The sequence below is a fragment of the Artemia sp. Qi Xiang Cuo genome, chromosome 2, assembly GCF_049724085.1.
Source record: "Artemia sp. Qi Xiang Cuo chromosome 2, ASM4972408v1, whole genome shotgun sequence".
NCBI lineage: Eukaryota > Metazoa > Arthropoda > Branchiopoda > Anostraca > Artemiidae > Artemia > Artemia sp. Qi Xiang Cuo.
Window position 1 is genome coordinate 100,752 of NC_142795.1, and position 20,192 is coordinate 120,943.

Genomic DNA, 20,192 nt, shown 5'->3' on the forward strand with positions numbered 1-20,192 from the left:
CTACATTAGTCTTCCTCCGGTCCGCTTGAGTGCAATGTGGTCACCGGTGAATTTTGTATCTGGTATATAATATCTATTAATTTTGTGTGAGCTTGTGCGAATCAGAACGGGGTTCAAACCAGAACCAATACATGATAAGAGGGACTTAATATAAATTTAGTCGTCGGCATTATCTATGTGCTTCATTCGATTTCATTCGATCATTACACTTGCCCTAGGCAAACACGACTCTCCTTCAGAAATTTGAAATTAGTGCCGTAAAATCACTAGCAACTGACGTGTATTGCACCAAGAGGGATTGTTCAAGTTGAGGCAATTTCATGCCTAAAAAATTATACAATTCTTTAGGTGATATAAATCTGTTTTGGAGGCTCTGCAATTATCTTATAATTTTTGTCTTGATGTCTTGAATTTGTCACATGACGCCAGGTGGCAGTCTCTCCCTCCGACACAGAGTGACCTCTGACACCCTTTGTCACACAGGGCGTCCTTTGCTCAAGGCGGCCCCTATCACTTGGCGCCCCTCGCGACCGCTTACTTCGCTTACCCCAAGAGCCGGCCCTGGGTAGTTGGACTGATAAAGATCCTTGCCTTTAATTCTGGTAAATACCATGTTATCCATTTTGATAAACACAATCAACGCCTACAGTATTGCCTCCAAGATGACCCCCTTTCTGCAGTTTTAGAAGAAAGAGATCTTGGAGCCATTGTTTGCAATAAATCCAAGTTTTAGCTTATGTGCCAAGACTGTATCATCATCTGCCTTTCAACCTTGTTGCCTTTCAGCCTAAATACCCTTAGTTTTAATGGCAGTAGTATTATAAGTAGGAGTAGAAATAATTGTAGTAACCTAAGCTTTAGTGGCAGTAATAATAGTAAGAGCAGCAGCAGTATGAGTAGAAGCAGTAGTATTAATGTGCAAGTATTTTCTTTTGGTTAGTTCAACATCCCTCACAACAAGCCGTATTAGTTTCAACCTCACACACCAAACTGTTCCTAAGATATTGCTGTTGCATCCTTTTAACAACCTGCATACAGACGGCGTGTTGTGATTCTGCTCACCTTCCCCCATCAAGCTAGTAGAGATTTCCTTAGTTTTTTTTTCTGAATAAAAGATTCATTTAATTATCTCATAGCTGTCTGAAAACCATTCCCAGGCTGAGTATATACTACCCATGATACATCTTGGGCTAGGTGGTATATAGGGAGTCAGCAAGTCTATTTGTAGTGATTGTATTATTTTTTTTAAATCTGTATAATACTGGAACTCTTACATGCAAGGATGAACAACAACTTAACAATGAGAAGTTATTTTCACTACGGTAGAGAATCAACTTTCCAAACATGGTTCAGTATGTTAGTTGTTTGGACAGTTGTCTTGGTTTTTTGTTTTGTTTTTATTGCAGTTGAATTTTACTCCTTATTCTTTCCCCTCAAATTTGCTTATCCATTAAACCTTAATCTGTTTCTTGTTATGAACTTAGTGTTAAACTCTCTTAGTCTGATTATTGCATTTTGATGTATCCATTCACTATACGTAGCTGTTAGTATTATTCTCTATTTTCTTTTATTAGTAACTATCAGCCCAAGTAAGCGAGTTTAATGTTAATCAGGGAAATTTTGATAATATTTTTTTCTAGGATCTTGTTTAAAACCTGGGTATTATTCTATTTTAGTTTTAATTGTATTTTTGAACATCATCTGCTTCCATATGTAGAAGACTGCAGGAAGGGGCTTATTTTTAAATCACAGTATTTGAACTTCTGGGGAGGGGAGAATAAAGCGATCTTGGAATATTAGCTCTGAGATTCCTTGTGTATGGAAAGTATTGTATATACTTTCATTTACTTGCCATCTCTTCTAAGCGATTTTCGTTTGCTGATTGCTTCATAATTTCTCAATTTCAGATTTAGACGAGTTAAATCTTCCCAAGACCTGCGCAATAGAATTTCCTGACCCAGATGACTTGTTAAGTTTTAAGCTTGTGATATGCCCGGATGAGGTGAGGACTTCCATAATCTTTTATTTAAAACTCAATCCTCAAATGGGGTCCTTGTTGAGCTTGCACGTATTGACTTGAAGTGGTATTTATAATCCTTATTTCTATAAAATAATTAAAAAAAACTTTTTCCACAAAGTAAGTTTTTCAAAGAAAAGTAAAGAACTCCATTAAACAAAAAACGAGCAAAAACAAAATCAAATAATCTACCATGCGTGAAACTACCACAAATCAGTATCGATAAATAAATGAAACCCAAAACGAACAGAAATTACAATAAATAACCGTGTCAAACTCAAAACGAGCATAAATTAACCTAAGTTGGGGTCAAAACCCCTATGCCTTCCCAAGGCCAGAACAAATTTCTACGACAACAGTTTCTATAAAAACCTTATATGCCCCCAGGGCATAACTTACAACCCTTGCCCTTAGAGTTCTGAGGGGGTTGTCATCCTCAAAGCCCTAATTTCCAGCAGTTTAAACTACGTAAAAAATGGCTATCTAAAAAATTTGATTGGATGTGTTTGGGGACATGGTGGGCGTGAGAGGGGCGTTAGTCGCTCTCCAATCACTTTTAACTATTAAAAAAGGCACCGGCCCTTTCAATTTCCAATCAAATGAGCCCTTTTGAAGTTTCTACGACAACACTTTCAATAAAAACCCTATATGTCCCCAGGTCATAACTTACAACCCTTGCCCTGAAGGCTGGGGGGGTCATCCTCAAAGACCTGTTTTCCAGAATTTCCTATTACGTTGAACAAAATGGCTATCTGAAAATTTTGATTCAATGTGTTTGGGGGACTGGTGGGCGTGAGAGGGGGGTTAGTTACCCTGCAGTCTCTTTTGACTACTAAAAAGGGCACTAACCCTTTCATTACCCAATTGAATGAGCCTCTTTTAAAGTTTTTACGACAAATCTATCTATAAAAACCTTATATGCCCCCAGGGCATAACTTACAACCTTTGCCCTGGGGCTCTCGGGGGTTTGTCATCCTTAAATACATAATTTACAAAACTTTCAACTGCGTTGAACAAAATGGCTATCTATAAACTTTTATTGAATGTTCTTGGGGAAATGGTGGGGGTGAGAGGGGGGTTAATTACTCTATACTCACTTTCGACTATTAAAAAGGGTAATTTCAATTTCCAATCAAATGAGCCCTTATTGAAATTTCTACAACTTTCTATATAAACCTTATATGCCCCCACGGCATAACTTACAACCCTTGCACTGAGGGCTGTGAGGGGGTTGTCATCCAAATAGACCTAATTTCTAGAGCTTTCCAACTGAGTTGAACAAAGTGGTTATCTCAAAATTTTTATTGGAAGTTTTTGAGGAAATGGTGGGCGTGAGAGGGTGGTTAGTTACTTTCCATTTACTTTTGACGATTAAAATGGGTACCATCCCTTTGAATTTCCAATCCAATGAGCCCTTTTTCAAGTTTCTATCACAAAGATATCAATAAAAACCCTATATGCCCCCAGTGCATAACTTATAACCTCTTGCCCTGAAGACTGTGGGGGGAGTGTCCTGCTCAAGGGTATGATTTCCTGAACTTTAAACTGCGTGGAACAAAATGTGTGTGGGGAAATGGTGGGCATGGAAGGGCTGTTAGTTGCCTTCCAATCACTTTCGACTATTAAAAAGAGCACTAACCATTTCAATTTCAATCGAATGAGCCTTTTTAGAAGTTTCTACGACAACGCTTTCTATAAAAACCTTATATGCCCCCAGGGCATAACTTACAACCCTTCCCCTGAGGGCTGTGGGGGAGTGTCCTCATCAAAAACATAATTTCTGTCTTGGAATCAGTTACGCTGAACAAAATGGCTATCTCAAAATTTTGATTGGATGTGTTTCTTGAAATGCTGGGCGTGGAAGGGGTGTTAGTTGCCTTCCAATCAATTTTGACTATTAGAAAGGGCACAAGCCACTTCAATTTCCAATTGAATGAGCCCTTTTTCGAAGTTTATACGACAACTTCTTCGATACGCAGTGCTCTGGTCTAAAGGAAAATAATAATAAATAATACATTGTGCCAACATCGTTCTTATATGCCCCCCAGGCATAACTTAAAACCCTTGCTTTGAGGGTTGTGGGGGAGTGTCCTCCTCAAAAACATTTGATCTATCTGTAAATCAACTACGCTGAACAAAATGGCTATCTCAAAATTTTGATTGGATATGTTAAGAGAAATGGTGGGCTTGGAAGGGGTGTTAGTTGCCTTCCAATCACTTTCGGCTATTAAAAAGAGCACAAGCCACTTTCGATTCCAATTTCCAATAGAATGAGCCCTTTCCGAAGTTTCTACGACAACTCCTTCGATACGACGGGCCCTGGTCTAAAACCAGCCAAGAAAAAAAATTATTCATTGTGCCAACACGGTCCTTTTACCAAGGCAGCGCTATTGCGCTGCCTATGATTACATAAGGGTCTCCTTTGTTCAGTGAGATATTTCGCAAATATTTTCTTCCTGGTTTGAACTCTTTTTTTTTCCTAGTTCAAATCTTTACAATTTTGTTTCTTGAATTGAAATGACTTTCTTCAGGCTGTGGAAGCATTAAAAAAAAAACTTTGGTATGATTGCATTTAAGACTAAAATTAAAAAAAAAAGTTCTTCTGGATTTACAAGACAGATAAATTTAAGAGAGAGAGAGATAATAAATTGACTTAAAAAGAGATTAAAAAAAGAAAAAGATAAAAAGAGGCTTAAAAAGAGAATAAAGAGAGCAGTAGAACTTTTGAATACCAATCCAATGTGCCCCCTCCAAAGGTTATACGATCACCCTTTCTACATATACCTTATATGCCTCCAGGGCATAACTTACAACTCTTGCCCTGTGGGTTATGGGGGATTGTCATTCTCAAAGGCATTATTTCCAGACCTTTCATTACGTTGAACCAAATGGCTATCTAAAAATTTTTATTGGAAGGATTTGGGGAAATTGTGGGCGTGGGAGGGGTGTTAGTTGCCCTCCAATCATTTTTGACTATAAAAAAGGGCACTGGCCCTTTCAATTTCCAATCGAATGAGCTCTTTCGAAGTTTCTAAGACAACAAATTTCTATCAGTTCTACGACAGAAATTTTAAAATTTCCATCAGGTGCATTTCGGGAAAGTACGAGGTGTTTGGAGGTGGGATGTATCCACCCTCTGATCACTCGGAATCTCAAAAAGGGCACTAAAACTTCTGATTAACAATCCAATGAGCCCCCTCCGAAGTTTATACGATCACCCTTTCTATACAAACCTTATATGCCCCCAGGGCATAACTTACAACCCTTGCCCTGAGGGATGGGGGGGGGGGTGTCATCCTCAAAGACATAATTTCCGGACCTTTCAACTACGTTGAACAAAATGGCTATCTCCAAATTTTGATTGAATGTGTTTGGGGATATCGTGGTTGTGGAAGGGTGGTTAGTTGCCCCCAAATCACTTTAGACTATTAAACAGGGCACTAGCCCATTCAATTTCCTATCGAATGAGCCCTTTTCGAAGTTTCTAAACAATGTCCTGGTCTAAACAATAAAAAAATAAATAAATAATACATTGTGCCCACGTCGCTCTTTACTTAAGCAGCGCTATTGCGCTGCATATGGCACTTCCTGGGTAAATGAAGCTGTCCAAATGATCGATCTTCTCGTTACCCAACATCACCTCCTTATCTCCACTTATTCCCAGTCTCGGCGACTTATTCTTCTTAACATTAACGGGCTCCATAAAAAGGGAAAGATGGGCAAAGCTTCCAAGCTGAGAAATCAATTGGTCTATGAATGTAAGTTGGCTGAAAAGTCCTAAGGTTTGAAAATGAGCTAGCTCATGACCATAAACTCAGGCGGTTTCTACAAAGCAATACGGCTTGTCACTGGCTCCTCTGTAAGGCAAAGTTTAACTTTTTACAGAGTGCTACTTCTCAAGTGCGACTTGAGTAGTGTCGATATACACAGTTCAGAACTAGATCGTATAATACGACCAGACACGTTATATTTTGGAACTAGATATTGAGGGACGAGATCGTATAAAGCAACCAGACAGGTTTCTGCAGCTACACCCATTTCTGGACCAATCAGAAACAATAGATATAGAGGGATACTCCACATATTGTGATTTGAAATCGTAGCTATGATACCATAGCAACCAATCCAATATAAGGAGTGATTTTTAATGTAACTCCTATTAGTAAGAGAATTGAATTCAGAGAAAGAGAAAAGTTTTTTTATACTCTATTTTTTGACAAAGTATTAGCATAGAAAATGAGTGCCACGTTTACACTATTGGAGCTTGATTTTGGAGCAGGTACCAGCAACGATAAAAAGACGAGAGCACCAAACATAGCAGTGGAAATTACCCGAGGATCTCAACTAACCCTTGAATGGGACAATATGTATGCAAGATATGTGATATCATTGAGCAAATTTAAATTGGAGGAGCAGTTTTGCTTTGCTGCGACACTAGTTATAGTGCATATTAATAGACTTCCAGCTGCTTAAAATACACTAGTAAAATATATTGAGGAAAATAAATTGTATCAGTGATTATTATTACTGTTATAATTATATTTAATTGAAATGTTTCTAAATGAAAGATATTTCTTATAGTAGGTTAGCTTATATTCTTAAAGTAGAAAAAGAATCCTGGTTTGTCTGAAGTTGGTTGTGACAGTATTAGGACTGTACGAAACGGATAGATTTGAGAAAGAGACAATTATACGGAATCTTGTGTTTATGGAAAAACGTTTGATTCTAGATGATGATTTTCTGGAGTTATCTCTTCAAAGGAAGATATTTTCACATAGAATGCTTGTCGATATAATAAAAACCGATTCTCCATAATTAGACTGTTGTATGAAATCTTTACGCCGTAGTCCAAACGCTTTTACACAATTTATTGACATATTAATCGAAACAAAACAGAATGATAGTATTGATTTGCTTTTGAACACACTACCCTAGAAATTTAAAACTATGTTTTTTTTCACGAGAAAGATATTGTTCAAACAGGATTTACTTCTCTCTCTTTCTCCATCTGAATTTGTTGATCGTAGCTCAGTTTCGTTTTGCCGGTGAGAGCGTCAACACATGAAAAATGTTCTATACATGTCCACTATGCATGTATACACTGGGCAGCTGGTCATCATGTGAGAATCGCACAATGATTGATGAGTATCATCAATCATTAGAGTTATCAAGAGTTATCAAGTGGATCCTGATTATCAAGTGGGAATCGTACAATGATTGATGAGTATGATGAAAAGTGCAGATTATACACCCCGTGTAAATTTCTCTGTCCGCTGTGCTAACAGCACTTCTACTCTCCTCCGAATTCACTGACTCACGGACTATAGCACACAAATAAACGATTTCCAAGAAAAAGTTTTACACCCCTCAACTTAACATTTGACTGACCTTCTTCTTTAGCTTGTATCATAACCGGTATAAGCTTCCCTCGGGCGAGCCGTTCGCTAGCTGAATAATCGGGAGCTACAGTAAGGTCATATCTTAGAAAATTCTGAAATGATTTCAGGATCGCGAGTTTAAGATCTATAGATGAGAATTTGATCACAATAGGTCGGACGTTTTTTTGTGATGGTAAACGAAATGCATCAATAATATCGTGGTCAGTTATACTTAAATGGGGCACCACACGGGCAAAACATGTAATAAGATCCACTTTTAGATATCTTCCTCTTACAATCGGAGAAAAATTATAAAGGATTACATTGCACCTTTTCTGCTCTTTTTCTATTCTTTCCATTCTTGCTATGCTAGACTCTAGTTCTCTGCTAGTGTTCTCGATTCGTTTTGAATTAATTTCTACTACAGAACGTACTTTACTAATTTGACCAGAAAGACTTGTAGCCAGGCTTTGGAAATCTTTCAATAAATTATCAACTTTGAGAGCCATTGGACTAAGAGATTTTAACTTTTCTTCCACACTTTCCAATTTCGCCAATATTAATTGAGTTGCCGCTAATTGATCGTTCATAATTCTAATTCAACTTGCCTACTAAAATTGCAAAGGCCTACCTTAGAGTTATCAAGTGGGTCCTGATTTAGAAAAATCAATGCTCAGGACGGAGCGTGTATACACAAGTGATGGTATGAAGTGAGCAATCCCTCGTAATTAAATCAGCTGGATTTTTTCACGAAAAGTTAATTGCGCAATATAACACAGTACAATAGATAATCCGAAAAACTTGTTCTTCATCGTTCAGAGACTAAACTCAGACTGATTGACCTATTTTACATAGGTCAATTTCATGCAATGTGACCTATAAAAGTATAGAGGACAAAAAAAGGGGAAGTGATATTATAGATGGACAGGAATGGTTATGTGATCGAGATTAAATAAAAAAAACAAGTTTTTTTAACTGAAAGTAAGGAACGACGTTAAAACTTAAAAAGAACAGAAATTATTCCGTATATGAAGGGGGCTGTCCCCTCCTCAACGCCTCGCTCTTTACGCTAAAGTTTTTTTATTGTTTAAAAAAATAGAGTTGTGAGAAAGTCAAACTTTAGCGTAAAGAGCGAGGCGTTGATGAGGGGACAGCCCCTTCATATACGGAATAATTTCTGTTCGTTTTAAGTTTTAACGTCGTTCCTTACTTTCAGTTAAAAAAACTTGTTTTTTTATTTAATTTTTGAACGTTTTTGAATTAATGCAGGTTTTGATTTTGGCTCACCGTACATGAATAATTAAAACAAAATTTGCATATTATATTTGGTTAAATGGCTTTCTCGAAACTTGTTTAATTTTATTTACGAACGTTTTTATTAGTAATAAATATACGTAACTTAGAATTAACTTACGTAACGAACTTCTATATTCATAAATTTTTAACACGTATATTAGGGGGTTCGCCCCTAGTCAATACCCTGCTCTTTAAACTATAGTTCGAATTTTTTTTCCAGTTCTTTAAAAATGACCTCTTAATCACAATCAGTTGATCAGTTGAAAAACTTGTTTTTTTTTATTTAATTCCTGATCTTTTTCTTTAATAATGCTGGGAAATCCGGCGCCCCCTTCTTCGCCAGGTCCCTGCCCCCCTGACCACTTCCTTCCTGGACAGATCCTTCCATATAGCCCCCGACCCGCTCCGGCCCCCACCGACTAGAAAAAATCTCCTCTGAAAAAGTCTGTATAATTCCCAATAACCAAAACAATATGTTAACATTGAGTAAAGTTCATAACTTTCAGCCCTCCCCCTGGGGACTTTGGGGGATCAAGTCATCCTAAAAGACATTTTTATCATATTTTCGACCATGCTGAACAAAATGGCTATCTCAAAATTTTGATCGGGTGACTTTGGGAAAAAAATGAGCGTGGGAGGGGCCTAGTTGCCCTCCATTTTTTTTGGTCAATTAAAATTGGAAATTTAACTTTTATTTACCTTTCAAATGAGCCCTCCAACGATATTATTGGACTACTGGTTCGATACGATCACCCCTGGGAAAAAAAAAAAAAAAAACAAACAAACAAATAAACACGCATCCGTGATCTTTCTTCTGGCAAAAAATAGAAAAATCCACATTTTTGTAGATAGAAACTTGAAACCTCTGCAATAGGGTCTTCTGATACTCGGAATATGATGGTGTGATTATAATCAAGGTTCTTTAGCTTATAGATGGTCTTTCCTTCTTTTTTTGAAAATCGGCCAAATTTTCTAAGGCGTGTAACTTTTGATTGGTAGCTTTAAACTTAATGAAAGTTATGTATTTGAAATTAGCATTTAAATCTGATTCTTTTGATGTATCTATTGGTATCAAAAACCCGTTTTCTAGAGTTTCGGTTACCATTGAGCCGGGTCGCTCCTTACTTACAGTTCGTTACCACGAACTGTTTGATTTCAACACGAAATAGCCTGTAATCTACAAATACCTTAAAAATTTAAGGGGGGGGGGGTGATTGAGCCAAACTCTAGCACATATAGTCGGAAGTTGCTGATCTATTGCTAATTTCAGTCTTATATCTCTGAAACTTTTTTTGAGGAGTGGGGTTAACACCTCCTTACTGGAGGCTATTTTAAACCCCCTAAGGTGGAAGAAAATGCTATTCGAAAATTGTTAAGGCCTCCTTTGGAGACGAAATTGCCTTATTTCTAAAAGAGCTGACATTTTCTACAATACAGTCTCTAGTCTAGAAACATGAAAAAACAATATAGTATTTATTTTTTATTTTTCTATTTTTTTGAAAATTAGTCTTAAAATTCGATTATGAAGAACTGTGGTTTGCTCTTTACCAGGCTGTAGCTACTGGTTGAATGAAACAAAGGTGCACAAGAATGTAGTATTTTGAATATGGGAATGGGTGGAAGTTTTTAAGATGGGGGATTGTAAACCTCTAGTCAAGGATTTTCACGCATGGCGATTGTAATGGTGCATTTGGCATTACGAGTCGCTGCCATTTTTAAGAAATTTTAAGCTCATTTTTAAAATTCTCGAAAAAATTTTTCGTTATTAACTTCTACTGTTAAGATAAATTTACAAAACAGTTGTTATTCCTGAATCAAATTAAAAAAAGAAAATAATAATAAACAAAATCACAGACAAGTTCTTCTTCAAAACGCATTTTCTTGTCACTTGCTAAGGGGATTAACTTTTATTTAAGTCTTGTCGGTCCATGGTGGTCATCTCGAGGCCTCTTTCTGCATATTAGTGTGGATGTGGCTTCTGTATGCCTTGCGGTTTTTTCTAAAGGAAGGAGGTCCGACAGCTGATGAGGCACGATATTATCCTTGCACATCTTTGGGGGACGATCACGAGGGTGAGAACTGTGAATATGGCCTTCGAAGTTGATCTTCGGAAGATGGGATCTGTTGGGCGTGACCGAACCACCGAAATTGCTGGAGCTGGATTTTGGTATGGATTGTTTTGGGGATTTTAAAGCGTTCAGTGTTTGACTTTCGGGACTCTATCAAAGTAGATAATTCCGGTGATTCGATGGAGGCATTCAAATGCTTCGAGTAGACACCTAGCATCCACCTTCAGTGGTTAAGTTTTACATGAGCAGACTGCAATGGGATTATCAAGGTATTGGATTGTCGTTTCTTTGGGGCAGGCGCTTGCTGCGGCATATGGATAATGAAACTGGAACTCTCTAGGACGAGGCGCCTTTTTATATCTCTGAGTGGTTGTTGCTACTGATGATTGAACTGACTTGATGGGGAAACTCGTCTACCCACGGAATACTCTCTCCGCTAAGTTGAAGATCTTGCTTAGTTGCATCCCATGGCTTTTGCGACCAGCATACAACCTTTGTTTCGGATGTATATATGATCATTCCAAAGAGTTATTCATTATGAAGACGTTATTCGCTAAGGTTTGTGGATCATCAGGCGTATCAGCAATTTCCCTTACGTAGCCGACCTATGCAAGGTTGTCTGTCAGACCCCTTTATCCCAATGTTTGTGCCAAGAGGCCATAGGCCATTTCTCGAGATAAGGTCAAATGCTTGTTTAAAGTCAATGTATAGCTGGTACAGGTCAAGTTTTTCTAGAGTCCCACGCACTGTGAAAATATGGTCAACGGTCGGTCCCCAGGGCCGGAACCCATCCTGGCATTCTTGGATGATTGAGGACGACACAGCTAGAATCTATTGCAGTATAATATGGGTGAGGATATCGGCATCTCTTGCATGTTATGCTGATAGGACAGCGATAGTTGCGCGAATTGCCTTTTACCCTTTTTTGTTTACTTGAACAACTGTTGCTTTTTGCTCTGAACTCAGTAAGTATCTTTTTTCGCGATACAGTGGAAAAACGTCTTGTAAGTGAGTTACACTTGACTTATAGCAGTTCTGCATCGATACTGTCTGTGCTTCAATGCCACAGAATGGAGGGAAGGTTTCTTTCATCTGATCCTGCTTTCCCCTGTCTGAATTACTATCAGGTTTTTGTTTCTGAGCGCATCGTAAAATATTGCTAGACTGGGGATGGGTGGTCCGTAGAGAAGGTATGAAGAATATAGGAAGGGGGAGTATGAAAAAGGAGTTGGTTGGTATCCTCTTCAGGTTTTTTGACAATGGTGATTTCAATGTTACATAGTTTTATGATTATGGTCTTAAGCCTATTTGTGTGAGTGTTTATTGGCATCTGATAGGGAGCCTGTTGAGACATCATGTACCTCTCTTTTACTTCTTTTGTTTCCAATATGACAGAAGCTGTACGAGGTACCAATTATTGCTGTATTTTTGTAATGTTACTTTGTAATGTTTTTAGGGCTTTTATAAAGGTGGAAAATTTATTTTCAACTTTAAAATTGGTCAAGGATACCCCCATGATGCACCGAAAGTGAAGTGCGAGACGGCAGTATACCACCCCAATATTGATCTAGAAGGCAATGTCTGTTTAAATATCCTTAGAGAAGATTGGAAACCAGTATTGACTATCAACTCTGTTGTTTATGGCCTCCAATACCTCTTTTTAGTAAGTTTTTTTTTATTGATCTCATAAGAAAATTAATTTTCATTTCAGATTTACAAAGCAAAGAATAAGCAACTATATGGGAGGGCTAAACTAATTGCCGATTTCATGACTCTAATTCTACGATTTGCTAGAGCAGATTGTGACTTTACTTACTTGACTTAAGGCTCCTGCCGAGGGTTCGGCGTAAAGAACGACGAGACTAGGCGCCTCCAGATTGACCTATCGCTTGCCAGGATCGCAGCTTCTTCCACCGGGATGTGGGCTTGGGTGAGGAATTCATTGGCTTTGTCTTTCCACCTAGTGGGTGGGCGCCCTCTGGGTTGTTTCCATCCGTGTAAGGTGGGGTCGAAGTCAAATGCGACCCGTTCTGGGGCGTCGCATGGCATTCGAAGGAGGTGGCCGTACCACCAAACAGTGCGCTGGGCGAGCTGCGTCAAGAAAGGAGTTTGAGCCGTACGTGATAGGAGAGTCTGGTTGCTAACAAAGTCAGTCCAGTGAAGTCTTTCGATTCTTCGGAGATGTTTTGTCTGAGCGACATCGACGGCGCTGAGGATAGATTTGGCAGCTGGCCATGTCTCCGCTCCATACAGCAGGACAGTGCTGACTGACGCATTGTAGATGCGCATTTTGGTAAAGCGGCTTATGTTTGGCTTTCGCCAGATGCTGCTAAGCCTCCCAACAAGTGCTGAAGCTTTGGCAATTTGAGATGTAAGCTCTTTGGTGATCAAGCCATCATTTGACAGAATAGATCTCAGGTAAGTGAATTCTTCAAGGACATCTACTCGGCTGCTTCTGCTGTTGACTTCATTAACAGTAGAACGGGATGTGGGGGGTTCAAGTAGCATAGCTTTGGTTTTCTGCCAGTTGATCTTCAGTCCAACTTTCGAGGCTTCTTCTGAAAGCACCTGGAGAGCTTTGGTCATCTTATCGACGGTGCTCGCAACTAGCGCTATGTCGTCGGCGAATTCAGCATCAGAGAGTACCCGGTCTCCGAACTGAAGACCGAATTGAAGGCGATTCATCGTGCTGGCCATAATATGGTCTATGACGCAGTTGAAAAGCTCGGGAGCGGCGGTGCAACCTTGACGGACGCCAGTCTTCACCGGGAATGTGGGACTACGTCTTCCATTTACTTGCACGCAGCTTTCCATATCCTCATACAGATTTTCAAAGAGTGAGCAATATTTATTGAGTAGACCCGTAGTTCTTAGTATCAGCCAAAGTGAACGGTGATCAACAGGGTCGAAGGCAGCCTTAAAGTCCACGAACGCGATGTACGCTTTTTGGTGGAACTCCCGCGTCTTCTCGATCAACTGGCGCATAGTAAACATTTGCTCCGTCGGCGACCTGCCGGGCATGAATCCGGCTTGCTGGACTCTTCTCTTTATACGCAAAAAGGTGGAACACCTGTCCAGGAGTGACATGGCGAAGAGTTTACCAGGAACGGAGAGAAGCGTGATCCCACGATAGTTGGAGCAGATTTGACGGCTGCCCTTACGTTTCCAGAGCGGCAATATGATGCCAGAACGCCAGTCATTCGGTACGCTTTCCGTCGTCCATACAGCTGAGAAGATTATCTGGAGCCACGGAATCATCGCTACACCCCCGTACTTGAGGAGTTCTGCAGAAATACCACAGACGCCGGGGGCTCGATTATTATGTAACCGTTTTACAGCATTTTGGATCTCATAGGTGGTAAATGGTTGTGGTACGAGGTTGGAAGTAGCCTTGGGTGTGGTCATTTGCTGCTTGAACAGATCAGGATCGGGATGAGCAACTACCTTGGCATTCAGAAGCGTTGAAAAGTGACTGCTCCATGCGGAGTGTTGGCCTGCATCGTTATCCAACCTGCTTCCGTCAGCAGAAAAAACACGGCTCACGCTGGAAGTCTTCCATTTCGTCAGCTCGCGGAGATGTTTGTACAGGGAGCAGATGTCTCCTTTTCTAGAGGCATCTTCAAGATTACTGGGTTTCTTGTCGACGAAGGTCTTCCTATCACTGTGCAGTAGGCTATTTCACAGACCATTGAGTCGTCTGTGCTCTGGCATGTTCTTTGCTAAACGGGCCATCCAGTGTAGCTTGATTACAGACAGAGTCTCCTGGGATATCCGGGGTTTATTCTTGTGTCTGCTGTAGCCAATGGTACTGCCAGCAGAATCGATTATGTTATCTTTGAAAGACTTCCAGGCTACTTCAGGGTCGTCTAGAACTTGGAGGCAGCTAAACCGGTTAGAGATATCGAGAGCATACTTCTGTTGCATCTGAGATGTAGCCAGACTACTCAGATCAAGCTTGGGAGGCCGTCTTTCTTGTCCTTGTGCTCTCAGGCGTAGCCTGAGTGTGGCGACTACCATCCTATGGTCTGTGTTTCCAAGCTCGGCCGACCTATAAGTCCGGCAATTTGTTATCAACGAGCACCAGCGACCCGAGATCATAACATAATCGATCATCTTCTTTGTCTGGCCGTCGTTACTATACCAAGTGTATTTGTGTATATCTCGTCTCTGAAAGAACGTGTTTGAAATAACCAGAATATGCATATTGCAGAGCTGGATGAGTCTTTTTCCGTTGTCATTCAGTGAATCAGAAGCCACAGGGCCAAGAACACTTCTCCACATGCCCTCCTTGTCATTTACCGTCGCGTTAAGGTCTCCCAGAAGAGTGACGATGTCGTGGGGTGGTACTCTTGACAGGGTTGCTGGGAGCTCCGCATAGAACTGATCCTTCACTTCCGCAAAACTAGGATTGGTGGGAGCATAGCATACAATAATTGTCCACTTTCCATGCTTTTGCTGGAGCTGAGCCATCAGTATTCTATCTGAAATTTGTTTATAGGAGAGACGGCATCTCTTGGCTCTAGCGTTCAGCGCGAGGTCTACACCATTTGTCTTGCTTTTTGGGTCACCAGACCAAATCAGGTGATATCCTTTAGCAATATCCGCAGACTTACTTTCGACAAGGTGAGTTTCCGTAAGACCAACCACAACTATACTGAAGCGTTTTAGATCATAGGAAATTATTGATTTAACTCCAGAGAAGTTGAGTATGAGTGAGTTCACGGTTACGAGGCGTATTTCACCTTGGTCAATAAGGTTCATTCGATGGTCTAAAATCGGTCCAGGGACGTTCTGGGGTCGTGGAAGGTAAAGGGGGGGTAGGTCATCCGAGAAGATTGTGGTTAAGTGAAAATATTATTGTGTGGCATTTTTTTTACATTAAGTAACACATTGTTTTTTATATTCTTTACCTAAGTATTTACCAGAAAAAACTCTATTTTTCATCACGTTCTCCACAGCTCGTTTGTGTATGTACCTACTAACACTAGGGGCTTTCATTTACTTTATTTCTTCTTTCTGAAAATTAATTCACTGGTTTCCGCCGGCCAAAATGTTTGAACATTTTTTTTTTGGGGGGGGGGGGTGTAGGAAATAGCACTTGGTACGAGAATTAGGAATAGGAAATATTTGAAATATAAATTATAAAGTTTTAAAACACTGAACCAGTCCATTTTTATTTCTTAAATCAATAAATCTGCGAGTTGTATTCCCATTGACTGGGTATACCAGATTGGAGCTGTTCTGGTGATGTGGAATAGCTTGGAGTTTCCGTGCTCCTTCCTCCGTCCCTATCCTTTGAAGGAAAACCCTGTTTTCTTAGCCTCATAGTGGCGTTGGGCTGGACTTTTCACGAGTAAACCTAACCAGGAGCATGACTGCAAAAAATGCTTCAGTGCGAACTTGAGAAATGATACTACTCGAGGAAACGACACAGCACTGTGCCGGATTTTAATGGATGAATTATTCTTCTGTTTATGTTATTTGTTTATGTATGTCTTGTTAGGTCATTTATCATGGGTTGCCTCTTCATTATGATGTGATAGAAACTGTGGCCAGTGATTGTAGCCAGACAAAAGCTGTATTGGATGTAGCGGGATCATCAGATAAGGATGAATCGCTTGTGTCTCGGCTTAGGAGTAGAATGGAAGACCAGAAAATTCAAAGTTGGAACCAGTCAGTAAGAAGGTCCAAGACGTATAAATTATATGCACAGGTTAAAGACATTTTTGGTTTCCAGCATTATTGTAAATTAGGTTTACCGTTCAATATATTGGGGACCTGGTTTCAAGTTCGGGCGAATTGTCTACCATTAAAACACAGAAATAAGGTTCTAGAAAATCTATAATGAAGGCCCTATCTTCGTATGGTACGCCAGATAAATACATGAAATGGGTTAGTGCTATATACGATAAAAAATGCTTTCTGCATTAAAGGTTGGAAGGGAGGGGTTTTAGTTTCACTGGTGTTAATCAGACTAAGAAGAAATTAGAGTGAAGAGGCGAAGACAGAAAACGAGGAAATTGACTTAGTTACAGCTTCACGTACCAGAGGAGATTTATTAGTGGAGATGATGGATGCACCCAAGATATAAAAAGTAGAATATCCCAAACCTGATATGTTTTTTCAGTTTGGAAGGATAGCAAAATAAGCCTGCGAATTAGAATAAGCCTTTAATTAATATTAGTTAATGTCCTGCCCTAGCCAAACATATTTTTTTTGTGCTTTCCTGGCAGGAATGTTATATAAGTTATGTATTTTGTTTTTAAATATAGATAATTGAAACTGAAGAGTATAATATTGAAGCGACAACAATAATATAGTAAAGTGTGGTTCCAAAACGTGGGTAGTTCGAAAGACTGAGGAAGGTTTGTTAATTTTTTTCCAGATAAATTGTATAAGCATAGTCTTAGGTACTCGTTTGTCTTACCGTCTATCAAACAATAAGCTGTGCAAAAATTGTGGTTCGATCATACGTTCTAGGGGTGTAAGGAAAGAAAGGGTAAGATTACTGGGTCTGTTTTAAAGATAAGGGATGACAGATTATCAAGGATTGAGGTTTTTGGCCATTCGTTTAGGGTCAGACGAAAAATGGGTCGTTTCCGAATGGGTTGAACTAGGCCATAATAAAGGATTTAAAGGAAATTCGAACTTCGTGGGGAGGGTTAAATGTGGACGCTTTGAATAGACTTGGGTTGAGAAGCATACGCAGCTCTGTTGGCATCAGGTGGCTTAGTGCTGCAATGGGCTGTTAGAAGTAGGAGTGTAGTAAGAATTCTCTTTATGTCAGGCAGGTTGATAAGCTGTTTTAGGGCTTTAATTATTTCAAGTCCTGTTCTGAAAACAAGATTGTATTTTTTTTTTTTTTTTTTTTTTTTTTTTTTTTTTTTTTTTTTTTTGTAAGGGCCCGTTCCATTCTTAATCACTTCAAAAGCGTTGTCGTACTTCTGGCATCGAACTTGCTTACAAAAGAGATTTCAAGACTTGTCTTCTTTTTCTTTAAATCTTCCTGAGGGGCAATGTGACAATTGACAAATTCTGGTTCGCTTTAAGCATCGATCCAAATTTAGGTTGGGGTTATATCGTACAAGTACCCAAATGAAAATAATAGTTAGCCTTCCTAAATCAGTCAAAAATGGCGAAAGCATGGTAAAATATTTATAGAAGAAGAATAAAGGATAGGAAATTTTTTCGTCCCTTCACTGAAGCATTGAAGAACTGTAAAATGCACAGAGGTATCTCATAAGCCTTTTTACGTACACTTTTTGCATTATGATTTTGAAATATAATTAACTGTATTATACAGTTATTAATATTTCAAATTATTCCTAACCTTTTTTAATTTTGTTCTGGGGTTACTTTGTTGTATCCCCTCTGGCGCATACTATACATTACATTACACCATGAAACATTATTCAGTGAAATGTTTTAAGTGTTAGTTGCTATGTATCAGAAATTACATTTTATATTTAGATACATATTTTATTTCACATACTCCTTTTTAGAAATGTAATTTCAATGCACATAATAAAGTGAGTTTAAAAGTACTCATTTACATATAAATTTGTCTCCTCGCCATGGTCTCATTTGTTTGTTTCACTGAATTTTCTTTTTATTTATTTATCCTACTTTAAGTGATGTGTGTGTTTATTTTTTCTTTCCTTTTTCTCTTTACTCGATTATTTTTCACATTCTTTGTGCAGTGGGTTATAAATAAATTACTACTATTATTATAATGTCTGTAAATGTGCCATTTTTTATATTAAAACTCGATCTTGCTTATTCCAAGTGAACCCAGTTTCTCTCTATTATTTTGGCATTTCCATCTTATATAATTCTATCCTTCGTTTTTTTTTTGCTTTATTGAAAAAATGAAATTTGACTTTTGTAGGAACCTAATCCTGAAGATCCGTTGAATAAAGAAGCAGCAGATGTACTACAAACAAATAGACGCCTATTTGAGCAGAATGTTCAGCGATCCATGCGTGGCGGAACTGTAGGAAATCATTATTTCGAGCGTTGTCTCAAGTAAATATTCAAGACGAAATACTACGGTACTTACGAAAAATATCGACGTCATGTAAATAAGTCTTCACTGGTGGATTACTGATATACCGCTGACTATTATTATTTTATTTTTTCGGATGCAAAATAAAAATCTTTTATATGACACTTATGAAATATAGAAGTTGATAGGAAAAGGTGGTATCAAGGATGTAAGCAAATTTATGCGGTTGTCCGTAGGTAAAATCGCGTATAAAAAGGGAGGGGGGGGTGTCTTAGTATGTTAGTGGGAAATAGACCAAGATATGATAGGTATATCAAAAATTTCAGTTTAATTTACATGTACTTTAGGTCCATGAAACGTGAGAAATTACTAGGAGCCAAAGTTTACTCTCGAGGCTATTAGGCATTTCATGAAACCCTCATACCTGTCACAGAGTCCACTTTAAGGCTTATCAAAATATATTTCCTATTGCCAACTTTTGACAAAACAGTTAATCATCGAACCCTAAAATTCCAAAAGGTCTTCAGTATAAATAAGGGATAGAACTAGAAAAAAAAACAAAAAAAAATCTTACACAGTAACTTTGAGTATGAGGAGCTTTTATCATTTTTTTGCGGAGATGACGGTTGAGCGCTGAATGGTGCCTATTTCCAAATTTAGCTATTTAGTGCTGGTGTTCCCAGTATGTTGCTAGGGCAGTGCATTTGACGGGTGCAGTAGTAATGCCAATCATGGTTGATTAGTGGCGCCATCTATGCTCGTAGCATCGCTCACAATAACGATTTAATTGCTAAAAACGCTACCAGATGACAATGTTGTAACGTTTCCGAAAAAATTTACTCAGTAGTTAACACTAGGAATAACAAATTAGTGCTATTATCTTCCAGAACTAACTGATTTAACAAATCATTCTTGCCGGTTTTTTTACTTGTGTCTTCAATAGGATTCCCAAAGACTAAAAAAGCTGTTTTGAAGTATATGAGACTGTAATATTTCTGACGTCGAAAAATTTTGTGCCCAATTCTGCATGAAGTTACCCCAAAATAGGCTCACTGTTTCTGTTCCAGTCCAGGTCTACGCGGAAATTACTAACTAATCTGATGTCCTGTAACAGCAGCAAGAATCCAAATGGTAACTATGCTCACGATGCCCCAGTCTTCACATAAGAGCTACAACCTCCTCTATAAGTGTGTAAATAAGATAAGAGGCTATTATTTGTCGGCTTAAAGTAGACTTGAACCAAAAAAATGAATTGTTATCACCACCATGTATAATTAAATAGAAAAGAAGATAAGTAATTGCTCAAAGTGAGGGGTATTGCACTTTCAACTTATTATTTACCTTCGATTGTCCAAGATTGTTCCACATCTCCTCCTCCTGCTTACTAATCACTTCTTTCTAAGCAAGAAGGTCGTCTGATATTAAGC

At 38.8% G+C, this 20,192-nt stretch overlaps 1 protein-coding gene across 1 annotated transcript in view; it reads left to right on the forward strand.

The window, feature by feature from the left end:
- The window catches only part of UbcE2M (NEDD8-conjugating enzyme UbcE2M), a 113,586-nt gene extending 94,657 nt beyond the window's left edge, over positions 1 to 18,929 (forward strand). Inside the window, exons 2-4 of the mRNA XM_089107926.1 lie at positions 1,908 to 2,002; positions 12,217 to 12,423; positions 18,649 to 18,929. Of these exons, the coding sequence (XP_088964052.1) occupies positions 1,908 to 2,002; positions 12,217 to 12,423; positions 18,649 to 18,789 (443 nt within the window). The 3' untranslated portion in view covers positions 18,790 to 18,929. The remainder of the gene's footprint in view (positions 1 to 1,907; positions 2,003 to 12,216; positions 12,424 to 18,648) is intronic.
- The last annotated feature ends 1,263 nt before the right edge of the window (positions 18,930 to 20,192 follow it).